At 37.9% G+C, this 24613-nt stretch overlaps 1 protein-coding gene across 1 annotated transcript in view; it reads left to right on the top strand.

Annotated features, from left to right (window-relative positions):
* Positions 1-2619: 2619 nt before the first annotated feature.
* The window catches only part of prima1 (proline rich membrane anchor 1), a 36992-nt gene continuing 14998 nt past the window's right edge, over positions 2620-24613 (top strand). Inside the window, exons 1-3 of the mRNA XM_034927456.2 lie at positions 2620-3660; positions 7509-7659; positions 24023-24149. Of these exons, the coding sequence (XP_034783347.2) occupies positions 3568-3660; positions 7509-7659; positions 24023-24149 (371 nt within the window). The 5' untranslated portion in view covers positions 2620-3567. The remainder of the gene's footprint in view (positions 3661-7508; positions 7660-24022; positions 24150-24613) is intronic.

Raw genomic sequence — 24613 nt, forward strand, 5'->3', positions numbered from 1 at the left:
TACAGGCAAGCCCGCAGGCGCCCGGCCAGACTACAGGGGTCGCTGGTGCGCGGTGAGCCGAGGACACCCTGGCCGACCTAACCCTCCCTCCCCCGGGCGACGCTTGGCCAATTGAGCGCCGCCCCCTGGGAGCTCCCGTCCACGGTCGGCTGTGGAATAGCCTGGACTCGAACTCGCGACATCCAGGCTATAGAGCGCATCCTGCACTCTAGCGAGTGCTTTTACTGGATGCGCCACTCGGGAGACCCCTTAGCAGACGCCCTTATCCAGGCTGACTTACAATTGTTACAAGATATCACATTATTTTTAAATACAATTACCCATTTATACAGTTGGGTTTTTACGGGAGCAATCTAGGTAAAGTACCTTGCGCAAGGGTACAGCAGCAGTGTACCCCCCACCTGGGATTGAACCCACAACCCTCCGGTCAAGAGACCAAACTCCAAGAGACCACTACTCCACACTGCTGCCCACCACCAGTGGATACAAGTAATTAAAAGAGTCCTTTATACCCTTGAAATGTGCATAATATGTGTTCATAATCATTATTCAGTCTAAAAATAAATGTTCCATTGCAAATCCTTCCTGGTGAGATTTATATTTGATATACATAAAGCTGCCACCACACTTCCCCAGGGATGCTTTGTTGTTGTTCCCAAAACACTAAACTTCCTGTGTGATATCTGCTTCATTGATTTCTTGGAAACATTGGACTTATCTCATATGTAAATTTGGGGGTTAATGAACATGTTACTTTGTAGTATAAATGAATCTGTTCAAATACAACTGCTTCCTAGACTAAATGAGAGAGAAAACGACAGTGCAGCTGTCAATCAAAGTACAGTAGAGCACATTTTAAACATTCCTTTTTTTCTCCTCAAATGGAGCATGACTCTTGCCATAGCGCAATAGAAGAACTGGTCACATGACAGGGATATGAACTTGCCCCAGATCACATGCATTTACTATGACACAATGGGCATGTCAGGCAATAATGCAATCTGTTGCTCTGTTTAGGTTAAAAACGAAACCACATACATTGTACCCTAAGCATTTTGTTGTTGTAGTTGTTCTTGATCCTGCCAAGTGCCCCTGTATGTCAAGTGGACGCTTGTCATGCTATTCCTCCTGTGACTGAGCAGGAGCGAAGTGTGTGTCAGAGCCCCAGTTTAAACTTCATTGATATCTGCTGCTGACAGAACTCAGTCGGAACACATTACCTTGGGTTTGATGAACCATAATCTTTTTTGCGCCCACCACTATTTCTTTTTGGTTGAGTCTGTAAATAATATGTATACTGGGTACTGTGTGTCACCTGCTGCCAATGACAGGGCATTCTTATGAGAGATTTTAATGGACTTGCTCTTGCAGAATTATTATTATTATTATTATTATTATTAATATTATTATTATTATGAATACACAAATGATTTAGCTCCCCATAGCCTAATTAATCTTGCAGAATGCATGGAAATATTATCTAGCCTTCAGCAATTTAAGGGTTAGGGTTTTTCCTGTTAAATCAAATTCAGTATTTTTTCCTTTGCATTAACATGTGAACATACTTTGCACTGACTGTTATTGGTTAAGCCGTTTGTTTTTAAGGGAGAGTAGTTTAGTTCTACTGTATATAGTTATTATGTGTTCTATTTTCAATTGTGCAATAACAACTGTATGCAATTAACTGTATGCTATTCAGTACATATGCCAAAAATATGCTGCATGTATTTAACTACACAGTTTATTATCAGATGTATAGCTTATGAATAGTTTTGAGTCTGCACATTTTGGACTCATGGAGTAGGATAGCACACAAGGTTTATATCTGGTTCACTAAATATCCCCATAATGTTCATTGCAAATTACACAAGTCCACTCATAAAGCACTCATATACTAAGTTGTACTATATGGGCTTTAGATAATAATAATAATAATAATAATAATAATAATAATAATAATAATAATAATAATAATAATAATAATAATAATAAATGTTGAAAGGCGGCAGTAAATGGTTAGTTATTATTATTATTATTTATTTCTTAGCAGACGCCCTTACCGTACAGACGGACGGTAACTAAAACTGTGTTCTGCAACTTTTCAGGAAAGTTCCACGCGTCCTTAAATGTTACTAGGTAGTTAAATGCCTCTGACTCCTCCATTCAATCAGAATGCAAGTAAAGTAGGCTATAAATGTATAATTTAAAAAGATGGCGGATTTAAGAGCGCGCGTAGGGGACAAATTTATCTTCGGAATGGTTTCATGTGCCAGCCACTTTGAACAGTAATTGTATTGCTTAATTAAACAAACAAATAAACAAACAAACAAACAAACAAATAAATATATAAATAAATAAGCATGTTTTATACTGACATTTATTTTAAGCAAACCACTCCAGCTAAAAAAGTAAGGCATAAATGACAGACCGTTTGCTAAACAATTCCATTCTCAGTGGACACCCCACATGTGTAAAAAAAACCTCTGCAGTATGCTCACTACAACATTAGATTCAGAAACCAGCGCTCTCCCTCTCTCAAATACTTTTTTTTTTTTTTTTTTTTTGCATATACAACACGGTTTTAGCTCCCTCGCTTGCTCTCGCTTATCTCTCACTCCGTCTCCCTCAGAGCACAGTGATGGACTGATGATGTGACCTACCAAACGTTCCTCGCAGAAGCCTTTTGCTTAGCAGCCACGGTGGAAACTGACACTTCTGCTTCGGCGTTTGTACAGATTCCTCGACCGGCATATTGTTTTACACTTTTCTGTTGATTGATATTATTATTTTTGGTCTTGTTTTTTTTTTTTTTTTTTTTTGGTCAACGAAACACAGACGCCTGTAAAGGATTAATTTGTCAACATGCACTCAAGTGCGGACGGAGTTGACATTTAACACCGAGCTGCAAGGCTTAATCTACCTGTGTTTTCGCAAGTGGCAAGAGTACGGAAGAAGGGAGGTAGTGTTGTCAAATCCAGCTGTTTTATTAAGGAGCGGTCACATCAGTTAACACTTCCCTTAAAAAAGGGGAAACAGTCAAAAGGAATTTATGATCTTGCTTGGGAATCCTAAGGCATTTTAATTCTAGTTTCAATCCCCCCATTTTTGGGAACTTTTGAAGTAGGATAAGTGCTGCTATCATATCTGTACACATCAATGATGTAGACGGAGAAAGCTTGATTTAAAACATATTCCTTGCGTACTCTAAATCATCTCAAACGGTTTTTAATCAACAGAGAACTTTGTTTTGATTTGCATACCCGTTATTGCGGAAGACTTTGAACAGCATAGCTGCTGCCCTGTAATATATTAACAATTGGTGCGCTGTGTTCCAGCTTCCAAGTAATGCAAGTGACAGGACCAGTCAAAGCTGGGCGTATGTTGTGTCAAGCTATCCCATGCCACCAATAACGAGGATTGAAAGCCAAGTATGTTGCACAAACAATTGCTGGAAACGTCTGAAACACATTTTGTCGCCGAAATCGGAAGACTGGATTAAGTTCTGGACATCTACCGAATTGTATGTGTTCACTTCTCTGGTCACGCAAGTAGAAGAGCGAAGGAGGAATGCTGGTCCGAGATCTCCTGCTGCTCAGTTTAAGTTCTTGGCCTTTCTTTCTGGGCCATGTCTTTCTAACATCATTTTTACTGTTATTTCAGGTAGGTTACATATCTAATAAAAAAAAAATGTGGTAGCTAATCTAAACTTGTTTGTTTATATATTGCATCTAGTTATGGGAACATAATTGAAGTTCATCTGCCAAGTTAACATTTACATGACAATTCCAAGTTATCAATAAATTAGAATCATTGTTAGGCAATAATACCAAGTACTACTGTAGAAGCTATTAAATATTTAGATGATTTTGAAATTGTTATGAGGTGTACATTCACTGTACACAACACACACACACGCACACACACAAGCCTATCTGCAACTGCATTTATTACAATGAATTATTCAGACTTAAATCTTCATTTTTAGTATAGCATAGTAAATCAATAGACGTTAACTCATAGTAAGAAATGCTATCATATTGCTATCAGATTGACATACAGTGCTTTAAGGTTTGGTGTACACAAGAGTAATTCATTTTTTTATTTTTATTTTTGCTGATTTTTAATTAACATGTATTACACTTTGAAGTATACATGCTAGTGCATAATAAATATTATTGCATAATACATTCTAGGGACCATACATTATATGTAAAATTAATTTTAACCTGCATGTGTCCAGCGGTCATGTTCACTTTTATACTAAAATGTAATACACTTTTTTTCTGTTTGCTACATTCCACCTTTTGCGCACTCTGTTATATCAGAAAGCAGACCTTGATGATAGTCCAGGTCGTTTACATTCCCAACGTCTTCAACCCTTGAAACGTGTTGCTGATATGACACTCTGTGTGGCAACCTTCTGCTTTGCTACCAAAACTGGGTTTCAATGTAAACAAACTGAACTGTCAACAAAATCAGACGTTTGATTTAGAGTACGCAGAACTGGAAGAATCAAGTAATATTCAGCGGGATTTTAGGACACTAAAATCTTAATGTATTTGATGTCTGGTATTTAGAAACCATTCCTAGTAATTTTAACACTCTAGGGTTCTATTTTGACCATGATTTAAACAACGCATTTCTTTCCACTGTCTGTAAATGATAGTCTTCATCGCATCTGAGAATTTTGATCAAGGCTTGGCAACTCTGCCAACCAGGAACTGAAGTTGAACACCACTGGTCTGGTTCAGTTGTCAGAGTGCATCACAGGGTTAAGAGCTGAATCCTCATGTTCATGTTTAGTTTAGACAATCAATAGCATCAACAAGCACACTGACATCTCCCACAGTCAATACGTGGCTGTGATACTTCCAGGGTTAACACATGTACACAAAATACATACCTATCAATCAGCAATGTGAAAGTCTAACTAAGGGAGACATAGACCTTGGAGTCTATTCAATTGATCGCAACAGTCATGGATCGAAATACCGTTGTGTGAATACAAAACGAGCCTGTAAGAGCATGGAAAAGTCATTTGCTTTTTATTTTTAAACATTTCAAATATTTAAACATTGGCGGTATTTATATTCGCCACAATTTAGATCAGTTGAATTGACCCCTGTATCTGGGGAAAAAAGCAGTTTTCATACTAAGATATTTACAGATAACTGTCTCCTTATAAACCAGACCTTGCTGGTGTTCCAGTTTGTTTTACATTCCCTAAAGGGCGTCAGAACTGCAGGCACACAAAAAGTTTCTTCTCGCTCTGTCACTATGAACTAAACAAGTATATTCCTGCTGTGACCCGCAGCAGCAGGAAGTTCCGAATGCCATCTAATAGCTTTGCTATATGGCAGGGAAGCAAAAAAGGGTTTTGTTACCCTGATGGAAAACACCCATTGAGCTGATGGAGAACCTCTGTTTTAATAAGCCCCCATTTCTCAGGAAGCATATTACAATTATGTCTGTGTGTAGTTTAGTGCCTAAATGCAGGACTCCTACATTATAAAACTATATTTTATACAAAAAAACATACAGGGCCATTCCATCCAATAATAGCATAGTCTGTACCTGAAAAGTCAGTTACAGGTTATTGTGTGTTCCAGTTTACACATGCAATTTCTATGGGGAATTGTTTATGCAGTTTATGTGAAGCTATGGAATATTGAACAGCATATTCCCAAAAGTGTCTTATAAATGATGTTGTGCAGAAAATCTTTTCTTAAATACAGAGGAGGTTGGATGATTATTTTAGATGAAATAGTCATAGCAATTTAAAAAAGGATGTGGAGCTACCATAAGTAGCCAGGATGATAAGGATTCATGAAGTCTACAAGGTGTGTAGAAAGATCTCTAAGGGTACATGATCATTCCTCAATGATCACTGGCTCTGATTCCTTCAAGGAAGATGGGGGTATAAAAACAGCAACGTAATATATATATATATATATATATATATATATATATATATATATATATATATATATATATATATATATATATATGCAGGTCATCTTACGATATGCATCACGATAAATGTGATGGTCCTGAGGGGCTACTTTTATGATGCATAATAACATCAAATTATCCTATTTTGTTAAAAGTCAAAAATGATATAAGTCAAGGGGAGTATGTATTCACCCTACCAACTATAAAACGTGTAATGATTCTTCATTCAAGAACAATTTGTTGAACTAAAAAGAGCCATTGGTTGCTTTTGGTCGATGAATCGTTACACCCCCAACAAAGTAATTTGTGCAGTTTTGGGTATAGAGACACATGTATTCCCCCTTTATCAAATACTGCCTTGAGCACATCTACACAGAAGGCTTGTCCAAGGCCCATACAGTGCATACGCAGCCATTGATGCCAGCAGGTCTGTAATATACATTGCTGTTACTCTGCTTTACTACTCTTTGCTATTCCTTTACCATGGAGTACCTCAGTAAAATTGTATGCGTGATATTTAAGTATTCATTTATCTAGTTATTCGGTCCAGTTTAATCAGGTTAAGTAATCAGGATAATAAATCACTGATTTATGCTATGCTTTTATCATAATGTTTGACCAGGCAGTACCAATTTGGTTCAGCTGCTACAAAATGATAATCCTTGACCTTCTTTTATATCCCCTAAGAGTAGCCTTTTTTCAGTCCTTTGATAAGGTTGTAAACTGCACTGTGTAAGGTCTGCTGTGGGTGGTGGAATGTCTGCTATTGAACCTTCCTAAAGCCTACTTACACTTTATCTTGTCAGCAGTTTAGTATTGTAAAGCACTTTGACATACCTGCTGATTAAATGCACTGCATCCTGTAATCAAGAATGTTTGGTATTATAATATAAAAATAACTTAACATTTCTGATCTTTTGGAGTTCTAAAATGTATTGTAGAGATATTGCACCCTGAGCGACATACTCACACGATGCTAAGAGATAAATATTTAACTCACAATGTTGCACACATCCTGATTCACATTGTTAAGCTTTGTGAAACGGGGATTGGAGGCATGTCTCACCTTTATTGGGTTTTATATTGCCTTCCATCATTGCTTATCTCATCTCTGCTGCTGCAGCAATATAAGCTATAGACCAGAGAGAGAACTGGGTTATATCCTCTCGCTTGTTCTGTATGAGACTAAATTGTCCTAATTTATTCACTAGGAAAAATATTATCCGCGAGTGAAAAGCCTACACATTACATACCTGCTAGTTTAGTCCTCACCTCATATATAGTACTTCTGTGTTGTTAATTTACAATATGTTAATTATGTTAATTCACTGTTATGTCAAGTGGGTAATTTTTACATGTACTATAAACTAATGAGCATAAGAGTCAAGTAGAGAAACATTTCGGTTGGTGCATTCATCAGTATCTTCATTTGTATGAATAATCTATAATTGAGTTATGGATGATGTGCTTACTTTATTGTACAACGCATTGCTTTCAGTATAGCCCTGTACTGTAGATTGCTATTCATTTCTTCTTTTCTTTTTCTTCCCCATCAGTTTACTCAGGGTGAACTCCAGAAATCATGCCAGAGGACCATAGCTGAGAAGGTCACCGATAGCTGCCAGCAGATCTGCCAATGTAGACCCTACCCTCCTCTACCTCCTCCCCCACCACCGCCTCCTCCCCCCAGACTGCTGGCTTTAGCAAGTAAGTGCTACTACTCGTCGGGGGTATCAGGGAGGTGTCTGATCTGGTTCTCTGTTCAGATACCCATTAGATAAGAGAAGGCAGGGCTGGTGATGTCCCATTACCACAGGGCCTGAGATCATGAAAATATTGGGTGCCAATAAGGGCTAGATTTTGCCCCTGAAACATTGAAGCAAAATAAAGTGAATTTTCCCATGATATGAACTATAAAACTCCATCCTGTGTTCAACCTGTGTGACTCGGGTAAATGTGTGTGTCCGGAGAGGGGAGTTGCTGTACTGGATGGGGATGAAATACATTTTTAAAGTCACAAATATATACTTGTATTGTTGAACAATGTAGCAATAGAGTTGTGAAGAGCAGGATTTTTGCTCTGATAATGTCTGTCTTGACCATGGGGAGTATGGAACTGCCACAGAAAGCTCTTGAAATGATCCCTGACATGCTGTTGCACTTAGGGGTAGGATTCCCCCCCTTGAGGGTCCCTTAATTAAAAGGGAAAAGAGTTAATTAAATTAGGTTCTGTAACAGATAGGAGGCTAATGAATGCCACAAGGGCTCCTGTCTTGGTTTGAAGTCAAATGTATGTGATTCATTGTCAGTCATTGGTTTACATTAGAATTCATGTATGTAAAACCTAATTATGCGAACAGTGTAAAAGGGTCAAGCTCTGACTTAATATAGTAACCTCCAAAAAGCAATGTAAAATCTATTCAGCAGAACAGTTTTTAAAAAGTGTAAGTAAAGAAATGTAAACTTACTTGGGAGAGACATAACTTTTTTTCTTTTCTTTTTTCTTTCATTATTTGGTTCCCAAGTAAGTTGAATGTTCTTTTATTTTCTTAAATATTTTTGACAGTGTATGCAGTTGTATTTGTTTGATTTTATAAATGGCAGTCCTGTGCTGTATATTAATATTGGAACAGTAACAGTCAATCAAAGTAGGCTTCTATGTGTTTCATAGTCAGGAATTAAACAAAACAAAAAATAAACATTTGTATCATCAAACTCATACATGAAAACCCCACCTTTTGTTAACCAGTTAAAAACAGAAACTGAGGTTTAAAATATATAATTTAAAGGCTTTAAAAGAAACAATATTCCCTCATAGGAAGAAGGGGAGTCCTATATTATGATGCTGAGAGAAGGCAAGACATCTTGCCAGAATGAAATCTCATTTTTATCACTCAGAGTCCTTAGAAGCATATCTCCCGTGCACAGCTTACTGTATGAATCACTGTGTGACATTGACAGTAGGGGGGCTGTTAACTCCATAACTGATTTCAAACACTGTTTTTAACAGATTTCATTTCCATTATAAAACAGACTGCACTGATTAATGAGGTGTTTTGCTTTTAAGCCACATTTGATATACAGACAGAAAGCATCTGTAAACCAAGTCTTTACAATAATAATCATGACACAGTTGCTAGGCTTTTCTAAACTTTTTTTTTTTCTTACACTAGTGGCTAGATAACTTCTAAGTTTGTCAAAAGCCTTAGACAAGTCAATAAAACTGGAATGCAAGTACCTGCTTTTTACCTGATTAATATTGTGATAGCTTATGGTACCTGTTCATGAGTGAAGTTGGTTGCCACATCCTCTGTTGTTTAGCATAAAACATTATGTAGTGGCGGAAGGTTTTGTCGTGTTAGAAAATTGAGTGCCTTTTTGGGGCTTAAAATAGAAAATAGGTAATGAGCAGTCTCTTTTTTCTATAGCGGTCAATACTTGATTTGATGCTGCTAGAATTCTGGACAAGTGAGCTTACTGCACTGTATTGACAAAATTGTTATTTAAAGGTACTGCTGGGAGAGCTAATTGATCGGCCATCATTTAGCCATCAGCTTTTAAATGTGATACAAGATCTTAAACTTTGTTAGACCTTAGGACATTAATCTTGAATTGTTGAAAACTTGGCCTGAAGAGGCTGCCCAATAGTGATCTTTGGATCGTAATCAATAATCATTACATTGACTGGCTCTAGCTGGTGCTGCTGAAGTGGAAAATCCTATATTAGTCTTAAAGCATAATGTATTTTGGATAATGGGCTGAAGAGATCATGGGTTTGAACCCCAGCACAGAATCCGGATCACTCTGTGCACAAAGACTTTGTTTTTCTGAACCCTCATTAATAATGAATTAACCACGACTACCATTTTGTAAATCAGTATTTGATCTGAGCTGCATTTTCATCATCAGAGGCCTGATTCAGGAGTCAGCAATGCATGCAAACTCACCTGAGTGACAACAAACAGACACATTCAAATGTATTTATTTAACCTGGATAGAACCGTTGAGATGTACATCTCATTTCAAGGGTGTCCTTAAAAACCCTTTATTAGCGTCCGGCTACATAGAGAATTTTTCAGCTGCATCTCAAATTCTCCACTAACGTCTTCAGTGCAGTGCTGTTGTTTATTGTATGGACATCAGTTTATTTTTCAGTTCAGTGCACTACCACAGCTCATGTCTTCATTTTTTAATACCATTAAAGGTACAAGCCCCAAAGGGTTACTCACAGTTCATTTTCCGCACTGGATTCCCCCAGTGTGGTGTATATGTTATTCACACTCTACTTTTATATCCTAAATGCAAACGCACATTGAGAACATTTTATAATGTGTTATTTAACCCATTGCCTATATCTGTAATTGCAATTCGAATGCAATAATATTGGAATTCCTGATTCCATAAGACAATGGCATTATGTACTTTGGTGGCTTATCATTGAATCCTTATTAACTATCACAGCTAGAAATCAATTCAGCTGATCAGCCTTTGAAGTAAGTGGTGAACCTATACAGATTTGAGGAATTGAAAGAGAAACAGACAGATACAGCCGAAGATGTGGCTCTGAAGTCAGCATCAAGCAACTTAATTAACACAGGCTGTCAAAAAAAATAACAGAACAGAATAGTCCCCCAGAATTCCCCAGAAAGAAAACCCCAGAATTCTGTAACCCCTAAAAGCCAGCTCTTACAAGGGTAAGTGTATATCTTTTACATTTATTTTTACTATGAACCAATTCAAATATGTGATTTGTTCATGGACTGTAATGTTTGTTCAGTAGAATTCTAATGTAATTGTTAGTGTATATATATATATATATATATATATATATATATATATATATATATATATATATATAGCATAGTGTGTATGCATTTTTGTCATCCCTCTGTGCAAAATGAGCAGTACCGCAAAGTTATGTGATGCAGAATTTGAAATGTACTGAACCAGTACTCAGCTACAGTATCGGTACAAATCAATTCCCTTCATTAGAAATTGAAATGCCTTCAGCCTGAGGGTGTGGAAACTGCAGTCACGTCTGCAAATGCTTTCCAGTAAAATGGCAACTTACACTGATTCCATTTAAAGTTTTCAAGTACTCAAGCACAATGCTTCTCATCTCGTGTTTTGAGTGACTCTTTTACAATGAAGGTTATTAGTAAATGCTGTACTGTATAAAAAACATTTAACAAAAGTGGTTACAGTAAGTGTAGCTAACTGAGAACTTTCTTTAACATAATGTACCAGATAATACATGATAATACATGTTTGCTATAAAATGTGTATCTTTCAGAACTGCACATTTCAGACCAACAGTATGAGCGTGCAAAGCAGGTACGATTGATGGGATTATATTGTTAACTACTACCACTTGCAATAGCTTGTTGAGGTCAGTAGCTGAAAGATCCCAAGGTGAACATGTGCATTATTATTTTCTACTCTTCATAAAACAGCATCAAGGTAAAATAGACAAAAATCCTATTCTTAGATTTCTAACTTGGCTATTTTCGGCAGTATTTGAAAGATTGAATGGCATTTAAGGTATTTGGACTAACACGCACACAAACACACACACACACACACACACACACACACATCTACACACTATCTACATAATATTCCTACAAAATATTTCCAGCTGTGTGATTTCAGTGGTAGTCCGCCCCATGCTCCTAGCTAGCATAACAATGCAGTCATTGCAGAGCAGCACTACAGTGAATTACATCATTGTATGCAATCACACAACACCAGGCTATTATTGTACTATTCATCCCATCAAGGGGGAAATCTCTCATCTGAAGTCGGAAAAACAAAAACAACATGTGCACTTCTGTTCTGTCAGCATGAGTTTCACACTCATATCAGGCTGTCTAGGCAACTCGCACTTACAGCTCATAGTTCAGATCTGGCTGCTTTGAAGGACACCTTGTTACACAACACAGCATACTCCTGTCCTTACTGTCAAGCCAGTACAAACTTTCCTTTCAAATGTTCAAGTAAAATTACCCTTGGCACTTGGAGAAACACTGTTTCCCCCACGTAAATCTCCAGTTCATCAGATTGTACCAAATGCAATCGAAAATATTTGACTGAAAATCAACAGGCGAGCTCCGTTCCTGCTGTCAAGGTAATCACCTACCCTAAGCAACAGATGTTGCTAAGCTACTGAAGCCCACAGGCTGGGCCCAGATAGGCTAGTCTCCTCCTGGCCTCATCGTAGAGCCAGATCACTAGGTTTCATCTGGGTCTTATTATATGAATTCTATTCTAAATAAATCTTTCTAAAAATAAATAATGCTGATGCATTGCTTGTTGCATTATAGTTTAACAGTAAGTTTAAAAAAAACAAAGAAAGTTTGAGTGATGGTAAAATTAAGTTCAGTTTAGGTGGCAAACAAGACATTTTAAACAAATATGCAAAGACAGTACAGTGTCTTGGGTTATGTTCAGGGAAACTCAGAGCAACCTTCCACTATATCTCTTGAAATCTTTTCCTTGAGCAATGAAATTCAAATAGAATGAATTTATACAAAAAGCTTTTCTTCAGACCTTCCTAAGATTGGATTAACTTAACCAGGGCATATCAGGCCCTCTGTCAGCTAAATCAAGAAGTTGACTCGAACTTTCCTTAAAAGTTAAATGCCTTTTTTTTTGGAAACATTAGCAATGCACGCTATTGTGTCAAATGGTTTATATCTTTTTATCTACATTGCGTAACACAAATATAAGCCATCAGACAAGTTGGATATTGCTGATTTTAGACATGATTATATAATATATTTGGCAAGTCCAGAAGCTTCACCTTCAAAGGGGGAATATTTGCCAGAAGTGATATTCAGATATGTGTTGCACTTTCTTGTCCATTACCTGATAAAATAAAAGCTTCCACTAATGACTGCATCTGAAAGTTCCTTTCCTTGACCTCCTTTACTTGGACAACAATAGGCTCTCTGAAGAGACAGCAAACTGGCTGCGAAAATGAACTGGACCAAATATGTTTCCTATCTCAGTATTCTGTATTCCATTACTATGCACCTGAAGTCTTGTGTCCGGGTAGGGGTTTAACAAGATGCTAAAGAGAGGCTTTATTTCAGGCTTACAAGCTGGAGATTGATCACAACTGTTTAATGCTCTCTGTCTCTGTCAGTCAAGCCAGCAATATTAATGGAAGGCCATTAGTAAAATGACAGTTACTGGTAAAATAGGGTGCGATTGCATTACAAGCCAACATCAGTTATTCTCAGTTATTTGGCTGCTTGGCTTTGGAGCCAGGCTTGACCCCAGAGATGATTTGTTAAGTAACTGTTTACATAATGCTGACAAACGTATATACATTGTAGTTAGCTCTTTGGCCACAACTATTCCCCTTCCTACAGCTTTCATTAGTGTTGGTCAAGCATTGTATGCCTTTACCAAGGGCTTTTTCACTGCAGTCAAAGTGCATGAATTGCTACACATCACTGCAGACTGTGGGTGGACTGTTGTTTAGCTGCACATTTGTTTATTACTGCGCGCTAAAACTTCACGTGCAGTTACAGTGCATTAAAGAGCCTTGCAGGGCTACAGTACAGACTGGCCAGGCTTTTAAGAATAGGTATTAGTATACATACGACTCTGTGTGTAAATTGTACCAAAGGTCACTCAGCTACTTGATATAACTGACACATGTTTTTGACACATGTGATTTTCCTTAGCTTGGTTATCTCCGCCCTGGCTGCATTTGGTCAGCGGCTGTTGAGAAGCAGAATAAATTGAAAATGATTGCATTAAGTAGCAAACCCCCTTCGGGTTTCATACAGGTTTCTTGATGTTTCAATAAAGAACCAGAACCAGCTCAAAAATGTGTGATTTAATACACTATTTTGTGAACCCCAGAAAAATAAATGTCAAAAAGGTGCAAGCCTTAAAGTAACTTCCTGAGATCTATGATACTGGGTTTCACCTGCGTTAAAATCTGGCTTAGGTCACAAGTAAATTAGTTTGTCTTCTCAACTTAATCCTTGTGTGTTAATGACTGTCTATCAATCGATAATATACATGCATTATACAGCAAAATCCAAGATGGACTGCTTAATACCAGCAGTGTCTTTCTCAGTGCTTGTTCACGTCTTCCTGTTTGGCAGCTTTCCTGGCTCAGTGTTCTGTTTCATAAGGAGCCTCAGGCACTACAAGGCCATATAATAAGCTGGCTAAACTATTTTTGACAGTGCCATGCATGGGAGTCAAATGTGCGTTCTGTTCTAATATCTGTTCTACAAAGAAATCGCACTAGCACCTGTTTTGACTTTAATTAAAATGGGATTTAAATGCAGTCCAGAATTTTACTGAGACCTAACCAGTACACTCCTTCTGAGGGCTTTCGCTATGTAATCTGTGCTGAGTGTGTGTAGCAGGGTTATAGACATTTTTCTGTGGTTCAGCAATTCTGGAACAAGTAAGGTGTTGGCTACAGTATTGCTATAGTTTACAGTGCTCTTTCTATTAAACAACAAAAAAAAAATGGATTACTGGCCAAAAATAAAGGGTGTTAAGCTGTCAAATGTTTACCGTACTATTCACATGCCTTTACCACTCCATCTCTCCTTGCTAAGATAACCCAACACTTGCTAATTGTCTGTTTGAGACCCTTCAATTAATCCTAATAATTACTGTCAGGTATCTAACATCAGTCCTAAAAAAGCTCTCCTTGTTTTCTACAGGATCAGTTCCATTTTCTTTCCACTGACAACACTTGTTCTGATAGTCTGTCTAGCTTTACAGTCTTTTCTTCTTTAGGTGTTACCGTCACTACGTTTGCCCTAATTGTGAAACAAACAATGATAGATAGTGCTGTTAAACAGGCATGCCCCACCCCAGTCATTCTGGGTAAAATGTTGTTGTATTTATAATAAATTACATTACCGTTATTATTTCACCACATTCATTTTCCTATGCATTCCATTTCACAGGCTGATGGTTTTAATTGTCTAGAAACGCATGCATTCTTTTGGGGGAGGTTACTGTATATGGACTTTGCAACAGCATACCAGACAAGAGCTGTCTACTCTGGTCCCCTGATTTGGGTGGGTGTTGTTCTGATGTGCCCTCCTGCACCTGACTCTTAACCTCAGCTGCTGCGGTCCTGTCAGGATAATTATCTCCCGCCTCAGTCGGAGCTGGAGCATGCAGGCTGTATTACGAGCACACTGCTGATTGATTGCCGGGAGCTGGTGAGCTGCCAGTTTGCACTGCAGCAGGACTCAGCTGCCATTTGCGAGGAAAGCCCCTTAGAACCAGCAAGGGCAGTTCTGCAAATTACTGTGGTGGCTACGAATCTTCCATCGCCTTGTTGCATTTCTGCTACTGCTATTCGCACAGAGCGATTGCAAATCAGGCATTTTCATCTGCAGCAGACCCAAGGTCAAACCAGTTTGAATTGGGATTCCGTCAGCCCCAGTTGCATGCATCCCTTTTCCACACACTCTTGAAAACCAGATGTCTGATCTCAAGGTGATATGTGATTTGTTACAAAGGAAATACAACTATAAGGGAGTCACCTTAATTCACAGTCTATTTTTCTCCTCTTTTGGATTCTTTTAGGTAGGATAGAGTTAAAGAACCTGCCGAAATGAATGATAACGAGGATAAGGATCTGTGTTTTTAGCTCTTTTTTAGAATTGGCAGAAGCAGCAATGGCAAGCTTCAGTGGTGTCAAGAATATCTTTTTGCGGGGCTCCCGAGTGGCGCATCCAGTAAAGGCGCTCCGCGCGGAGGGCAGGATGTGCCCTATAGCCTGGAGATCGCAGGTTCGAATCCAGGCTATGTCACAGCTGACCGTGACCAGGAGTTCCTGGGGGGCGGCGCACAATTGGCTGAGCGCTGCCCGGGTAGGGAGGGCTTAGGTCGGCAGGGGAATCCATGGCTCACCATGCATCAGCGACCCCTGTGGCCGATAGGGCGCCTGTGGCTCTGCAGCGGAGCCGCCAGATCTGTGTTGTCCTCCGGCACTATAGGTCTGGTGGCATTGCTGTGGATCTGCAGTGCGAAAAATGACGGCTTGGCAGGAGCACGTTTCGGAGGACGCGTGTTCCAGCCTCCGTTTCCGGAGTCGGCGCGGGGGTTGTGAGCGGTGAGCCGGGGATACAGATAATAATTGGGCATGCTAAATTGGTGTGAAAATCGGGGTAAAATAATTGGCGACGACTAAATTTCTTAAAAAAAAAGAATATCTTTTTGCGCTTTCATTTATTAGACTTGACTGTACTGTTGTGATGCTTTTTTAAGCCAGATAACTATTACATTAATAAACTCATGCCGTAGCAGTGACAGTGGTTTCAAACCAAAAAACAAAGTGCACATGTACCTACTCTTGGTCGGGACAGTGCACGAATTCATTACCATGAATCTATAATTTCCCACTAAGGCAAGTTTAAAATGAACTATGCTTCTCTCTGTAAAGCCTGATACTGTATGAATAAAGCTGCAAAAGCAAAACTGAAACTAATCATTGTGTTAACCTCTAACACAAGTATAAATATAGCCTTAATCCAATAGCTGGAGATATCACTGTGGTCTTTGGTCTAATGCAGCCTGGCATATACAGTCTTATAAAAGAGGGCCCTTTGACACCAGTTAGTCAATCTCAGTTTGTGTTTTAGATGAGCCATTGCTGCCAGAATACACACAATAAACCTAATGAGCTTAAAGCAAACACAGCCAGTAGAAATCACTTTTATATGCCTGTATTTATCCTATGGAGTGCTGCTCATTTATCCTACTTTGGAGTCAATCCCAGGTTAAAAAAAAAATAATTGAACATGACTCGGTTAAAACTATACCCAGAGCAATGGTCTAGTAAAGTGGTTGGAATGGATTTGTTTCTGCTTAGGGCTTAACCATAAATCATTTCTTTTCTCTTTTATAATCTTTTCAAATATGTTAATTATTGAGTTGGATCAAGTGCCCTGTTAATTTGTCTGCATTTTTGACTGTTTTTAGAAATCTGTTAATCTTCTGACTGGGAAGCAAGGTCACTGCACATTCCTCATGGACACACTGAAACAAATAACATTACTTGTTTCAGGGTAGCAGAATGTCCGATATCTTCGGGGCACAGACCAAACCTTCTGGCACCAAATATTTATACATTTGAAATTAAAAAAAAAATATATATATAGGCTAAGCTTAATATTTCTATTTCACTTAGAATCTGAGAAGAGATACGATTAGTTGTGCAATAAATACTGTAGTTATTGCAACTGGGTGCATACCGGCGACCCTGCGCACCACAAGCGGGTGTCTAAACCACAATGCAAAAGAGCCAGGCTTGTTTACAGCCATGGTTTTAGAGCTTTTACCCTGATCTCATCTCACCGGCAGGGACTGGACACAATCTGTAGCAGCATTTGAATTGCATTTTTTTTTTTAGCTTATATCAAACAAATAATTACTTCTCTAAATTGCCCAAAACTCTGTTGTGAAGCTACAGTAAGTAAGATTCTGTACATTTATATTACTTTCAGTTACTAAGAATTGCAGAATGATAAATATCACATTTTCATTAATTTTTTCCTGTACAAGAGTTTCTTGTACAGCGCTCACGTGTTATACAGTATTATCCATATTTATACAATCAGCATTTTAAGCAATGAGGCATTTGAATGCATATCTTTAGGTTTTTTTAATGTTGAGTACACTGGCATGGCATTGAGAGCACCTTGTTTGATATGACAGTGCAGTGTTAGTGAATGTGCTTTAAGCTTGAAGGAGTGCTATACATTTTATATGTCTATAGTTATAGTTATTATTATTATTATTATTATTACATTTCTTAGCAGACACCCTTATCCAGGGCGACTTACAATTGTTACATACAATTACCCATTTATACAGCTGGGTTTTTACTGGAGCAATCTTGCTCAAGGGTACAACAGCAGTGTCCCCCACTGGGGATTGAACCCACGACCCTCCAGTCAGGAGTCCAGAGCCCTAACCACTCCTCCACACTGCTGCTCCATAGTTAATGTGTATATACAGTTTACTGCTTGTTCCTGGTACCTGTGCTTTTGGTCATATGGTCTCATTAGTAATTCAAGAGACTTGGCTACGGTTCTGTTTTTTAGACTTTAGGTTTGGCCCAGGGGTCCCCCTTTTTGTCCCTGGGGGGAGTCATCCCAGTGAGGATAACAGTCAAGCATTGTGCCATGAGAGGTTCCCCTGACAGAGCTCCTCAGCCCTGACCTGCACACCTCCTGCCATTACGTCCTTAAAGAGAAACCGGAAATTGTGTGGTACAGTAGTTTTGTTTTGCTAATTGGGGGCTTCCATAGCAACTAATTTGGCATGAGAAGCTAGTGAATGAGCCCTGCTGTGTCACCTAGCCCATCAAGCTTGTATTTGTTAAAAGTTTAGTAAATACTCTTCCTCAAAGCCCAATATACATTAAATTGCAAAGTTAAAAGCCTGGAATGTAATTGACCTATGCGGTTAGCTTTAATCAAATAGCCCATGGGATTAAATTAGGTTCATTTTTTGTATCCTCTCGGTATGCCTATTATAATTTTTGTTTAAAACAAAAACATCAGATTCGTCTCCTTCCGTGTTTCATATGGCGAGTCTCCAGGTCTGCAGCTGATTAGTGTCTAATTGAATAAACCCCAAAGCACTGGGATCTGTCCTACTTTGTTAGCTTTAATTGTCCTGCTGCCTCTCAGACCCTTTGCACCCAGATAGGACACAGAAAATATATGGCATCGCAGAGCTATGAAGTTACTATTGTTATATGGGTCTGGAAGCACAGAAGTACAACAGATATATAGATATATAGATAATATGATACTACTACTTCTGTTAATAAATAGAGTGGACACCATGAATAGTTATTCCATGAATGAGGACAGCCAAATAACCAAAGGCCATCCTCAAGGGTGAAATTAACAAAACACTACATTCTGAGAAAATATGAACTCTGGAGGCGATTGATGTTCATTTTGGTGACGTCTTTGACTTGGTTGGGGATAGCGATAGGGACAGAATAACCTGGAGTTCAGGAAAGTCCTTGTCTGTCTCCAGCTTGTCCAGTTATTATACAAACATGCAAAGCTACTGTTGTGTTATTTTCAACAGGTAAAGGGAGTACCTGTACTGAGAAGTAGACAGATGCACCTCTTCTCATGTAGGGGGAGCTGTTGTGTTAGTTGCGGAACCCCAGAAGCATAGGGTAAACCGTTTGATCTGTTAATAAAGAGTTTAAGAATACATACCTGATTCTAATTTATTACAGTATTATTCACCTTAATTTATAAGGAATACACATTTGTATACCTGGGTTTTGTTATAAGCGTTCTTCAGATTAATTATAAACTTTCTATGGATTTTTCAAAACAACCCTGTGTGATTGAAGCCATGTTATGTAATGATACAAGTGTGTGTAACATTGAAATCGATGTGGGACAAATGATTGAAGACATCAGTGTACTGACAGCCTCAACTGTGGAATGAAGTTAGACTGCAGTCACAGTAATGCAGGTGAATGTTTTCATCATTGTAATTTATTATTTTCTTCATATACAGAGCCATTTAATTGCTGTTCAACGAAACTCTGCAGATATCATCCCCGGTTTCATTTATTTTTGCTGCAGTTAAATCAATGCAAATCTCTGCAGTTAAATCACTTCAAGCAGGCTGCTCGGATTATCCCAAAGGCTTTAGTTGATTATTATGTTCTCCAGAGCCAAAAAGGTGAAACAGAAGGCTGATGTTCAGAACCGTTTGTGAGAATTCTTATCTGATTGTGCTGTGAAGCACCTGAAATGAGATAACATCTGGTGCCGGGCTGTACTTCCCTCCCTCCCTCCCACGCAGTGATAAGGCCAGATAAGCCTACTGCCGGAGCCTTGGTAGGATGTATGAAATTAAACTACCGCCAAACGCAATCTGAAGAATCAATGTAACAATCTCCTGTGGGATTTGCTCAGTATTAGAGATTTGATGATATCTGCTAAGCTGGCTGACCTTCAGTGTTGAAAAAGATGTAGAGGAGGAAAATATGCCACAGAGAAAGATCAGGAGAGAACGAGTAGAGTGGATGTGGGCCCTTAAAGCCCCAGCAATAACTGCAAACCAGTTCTACCATATGATTCTGAGTCGCCCTTATCACTGCAACTCTGGTCTTCTAAATATTGCAGGCATCATAAAATGTTCAGTCCCCTGTGAAGGTGATTCAGAAGGGTTATCTGTCGTTTGTCACAGTCCATATCCTTCTTTGAGTGCTGTATATTTTCCTGTTAGTATTTGAGAGTAAGTAGCTTCTCATGTGACCTTTCAACTCTACCAGCCCCTACTACTCTTGTCTTTACTTTGTGCCTCACAACACACCCAGAGCATGCGGTCATTTCATAACTACTGCACATGCTCCTCACAACCCATGCAGAGCAGTAATTTCAGAACTACTGCACATGCTGTCGTGTGTAATTACTTGCATGAATATTTTTTTGTTGCTATTTGAATTAAGTTCCTTTTCTTTTTATAATGATTTGGTAATTGAAAAGGGGATAAAGGAACACAATGACAAAGAAATACATTGCACACCACAGTCAGTTATTGATGCATAAGAAACCTGCAGTTGATTCAGGATTCTGCAACGTCCATAACACCTTGGACTCAAATAAGTGTAAACAAATGTACACAGCTTCTACTGTGCAGGGACTAAAAAGCGACAGTGAAATATGGACTATGACTCCGAAGTGGTTACGAAAGTTGTGTAATATAGTTCAGTGGTAGGCAAACTTGGCACTTCCCATGCATTCCATTGCAGGACTTTTTTCCAAACAGATCCTTCATTATTGTATTGACCTCCTAGGTCAATTCAATAATGAAGGATCTGGTTGGAACAAAATCCTACAGTGGAATATATTGAAAGTGCCAAGCTTGCCTACCTCTAGTTGACTTCGATATTATTAAACTGAAAAACTAGTGAAGGGGATGCTCAGGAAATATTATTATGCCATAAATTGGGCATTAATTCAACAACAAACCAGGGGCTGATCATGTATTTTGAGATTACTCTAGGGTAAAGTTTAAAACTACGCCATTGTCTCTCCCTTGGCAGTTAATTTATTTGTTACAGAGGGGAACAAAAGAATAATCTCCACTTGATTTCCGACCTCCCAGATAGGGCAACTCCTGAAATAACTCCATACACACTTCAAACTGGAATAACTCCATACACACTTCAAACTGGACCCCTGCATTCCTGTTTTATTATTCATCGGTTGGCTTTTCATGCATAATTTGTGTTGTCTGTTGGGAGCTGTAAATTAATAATTAATGAACATGTTATGATTGTATGCACAAAATTCATGTTTCGGTGTTAAACTCTGGTCAAAGATACAGAACATTGTTAAAAATGTTTTTTTTCCATTTATGAAGAACAAGGAACTAACATTTGCCAGCACTATTTGTAATCTAATATTTTGCTGTGATTGTGGTACTGGTATGTTCATTTCCTGTTTCTATTCTTGCACTTATACTACAGGTACTTTATAGTAGGATCCTGACAAACATGCCCCTCAGTATATGTTAGATCTATGTATTGTGTTCATTGAGTTGAATTGTTACCATTAACTGCCTGTAGTCTTATAATTATTGCACCTCGAACTTGTGAAACTTACCAATGACATTCTTTATATAATATATTTTGTGTATATTTGTGTATATTTGTGTACATATATATATATATATATATATATATATATATATATACACAGTATACATATATATATATATATACACAGTATACATATATATATATATATATATATATATATATATATATATATATATATATATATATATATATATATATATATGTTATGGTTTATTTGAGGAAGTTAGATCTGTATTTGACATTCAGTTAACTGGAATATACCATTAAAACAACTGTAGTCAAACTCTTCTGCTATCCCTCAAAGCCTACTTGTGGATCACTAGGCATGATGGAACTTGTGGATTGCCTTCACTAATCAGTAAAATCAGTGCTATCTGATCTTTCATAGTTTCAGAAGGAATCTTTTAATAATTTATGTCACCAGTCAATAGTGTTGGTTTGGGATCAGGAAGGGAGGCCCCCAAGGACATGTTTACAAGGACAAAACCATCATTGAAGTGCAGCCTAGCACCTTGTTCTGAATCAGCATCATAATTGAAATGTAACTGATGACAAAGGTTACATTTAATATGAATGCATCTTTATTTATTTATTTATTTGGTGATCAGTACAGTGTGTTTGTATCCCCCCTGGATATTTGCTGACTAGCCAATGACTGGGTTGGAGGTCATTCTAGATAGGCATTCTACTGCTTTTTTAGATGGACACCATTTTTTTTTTTACTTTAAAATAATAATTTAAGTGTGTTGTATAAAATGTTATATGATGCTGAATCCTGTAGAGTTTACTTCACAGTTTATTTGTAATATGTATTAATGTATGCAATGCCAGACAGAGCGCAGGTAGCCATTCATGAATTATGCTGCAGCACCAACCCCACCCAAACCATGTAAATATACTCTTAAACCATGTAAATATACTCCTAAACCATCCAGTTGTACTGCTAAAGGTGTAATTATAGCAATGGAGTTATACTACAGATTAAACTAGCATCACTATTGAATAAGACACCGTTTTCAGTTTTCATTCAGAGCTCTGCCTGAGTAGGCTATTCTACTTGTGCTGACCCAGCCCTGCTCTGCTCACTACATTGAAACCACTCATATAGAAGGAACTGTAAACTTTAATATCAAAAGCGTTGCATACATGGAATAATTGTGCAGCATCACCTGGTAACCTGGCAACCTTTTACTTATCCAGCTGAAACCAATGCTGGCCACATATAAATATTCCCTCACTTGACCAGTGCTGTTTCATCATTATTCCATATACAGACACTGTCGGACATGTGTAGTAATGTATATTTTTAATCAGATTTTATGCAAATACTGTCTGTATGTAGCATGTTTTTTATAATTCCAATGTATATACAAATTCACCTACAGTACTGTACCTGCTCTATTTCCCTGATAATATGATTACTTCACAACCCTCTGTACTGTCTACATGTTTTCTCAGCAGTCTGGGTTTAAAACTTACCTCTCGCATCCTTTGCAAACTATGAAAAGAGAAAGTCAAAACGGCAGTAACATTTAACTGCTGGGAGCACAAACAGAAAACCACGTGCAACAGCAAGCAGCTTGAAACTATTTTAGAAAAATATCATCAGCACAAAAGGACGTGGAACAAAACACCAGACATAGCGCTCTGACAGTGCAATGACCAGATCAAATACAACATGAAATAAATGAGATAATTGCTTGTTTAAAGAAGCAGGATGATCAGAAAAGATTTCCAGGGAATGGCTGTCATTAAGAAGAGCCAGACACATAGTATGAAGAATGTACTTCAATAAGGAACTGAAACCAAACGCTCTGGGAATGTTATGCTGTAGTTATAAAACAAAAGATGATCAGTGATATGCTATTAAGAGTAGTTTAGGGTACATGGTAACATACTGTAAAGAAAACCACAATGTCATTTCACAAATTAAATGTGATGTAACATCTTGTTAATATTTTATGATCTAATGGTGTCATGCTTTATATTAACAAGGCAATAATGGATTTTGCAGAACAATTAATAAAGCACTTATCTATAGTTTATCTGTTAATATTGATTAGGTTAAGGTTAGTATTAGGACTTCCATGTTTACAAATATTCAGTAACAACTTACGTAAAGACAAAGGGAAACCAACATGCTTGGTAACATCCTTTGCTTAGGGTTGGCAGTGAACAACTGGAAACTATGGTAAACCATGGTTACTAAAGAAAACAGTAAATATATAGTGTAAGCATGTAAATGCATGAGCAATTGTTCAGTGGAAATATACTGTATACTTTTAGAAAGGACCAGCAATAATACTGCATTATGTCTTTTGCTGTAGAAGGATGTCCTTGTGAACCTGGTGTTGTATAACAGGGACCTGTTGAAATAATGTGTGAATATTCTCACAATAAATCTTTTCTTCTCTCTCTTTACAGCAGCAGAATCAACTGTCCCCCTGTTAAAGCCCTGGTGGAAGGAGATAGTTGTAGTTGGGACAGTGGGATGTGCCACGCTAGTCTTTCTCCTGGTCATGGTCATCATCTGCTACAAGGCAATAAAAAGGTAGGAGAAACTGAAGTGCATTTCTTAGTGTGTTATATATAGGCTTGCTACTATTCGATTTTTTATTTTTTTGCCAAATCGCCGATTAAAATCGACATTTATTTTGGAAAGAATTAACTTTTTTTTTCAATCTTTATATTTCAATTCAAGCAGAGAATGTGTGAAATTGACCTTTATGCTTCTAAAAAAACAGACTTTTTATGCCATTGAAAAACGTCTCATTTAGCGAAACCCCTTTATCATATTCAACATGCAACAAAACCATGGTTACCAACATTTTAATTGAAAGAATGTTTGGTCACAGCTGAGCTATACATTTAAAAATTGTCTCAATTAAACCGTAGTAAACACAGCATATAAAACTGTATTACACAGACCTTTATAGCATAAATTCACGAGTAAAAATAATATGCACAGAACAAAACTGTAGATAGTTGAACAGAACTAACTTGCACTTATTATTC

Source organism: Acipenser ruthenus, chromosome 18, assembly GCF_902713425.1.
Source record: "Acipenser ruthenus chromosome 18, fAciRut3.2 maternal haplotype, whole genome shotgun sequence".
NCBI lineage: Eukaryota > Metazoa > Chordata > Actinopteri > Acipenseriformes > Acipenseridae > Acipenser > Acipenser ruthenus.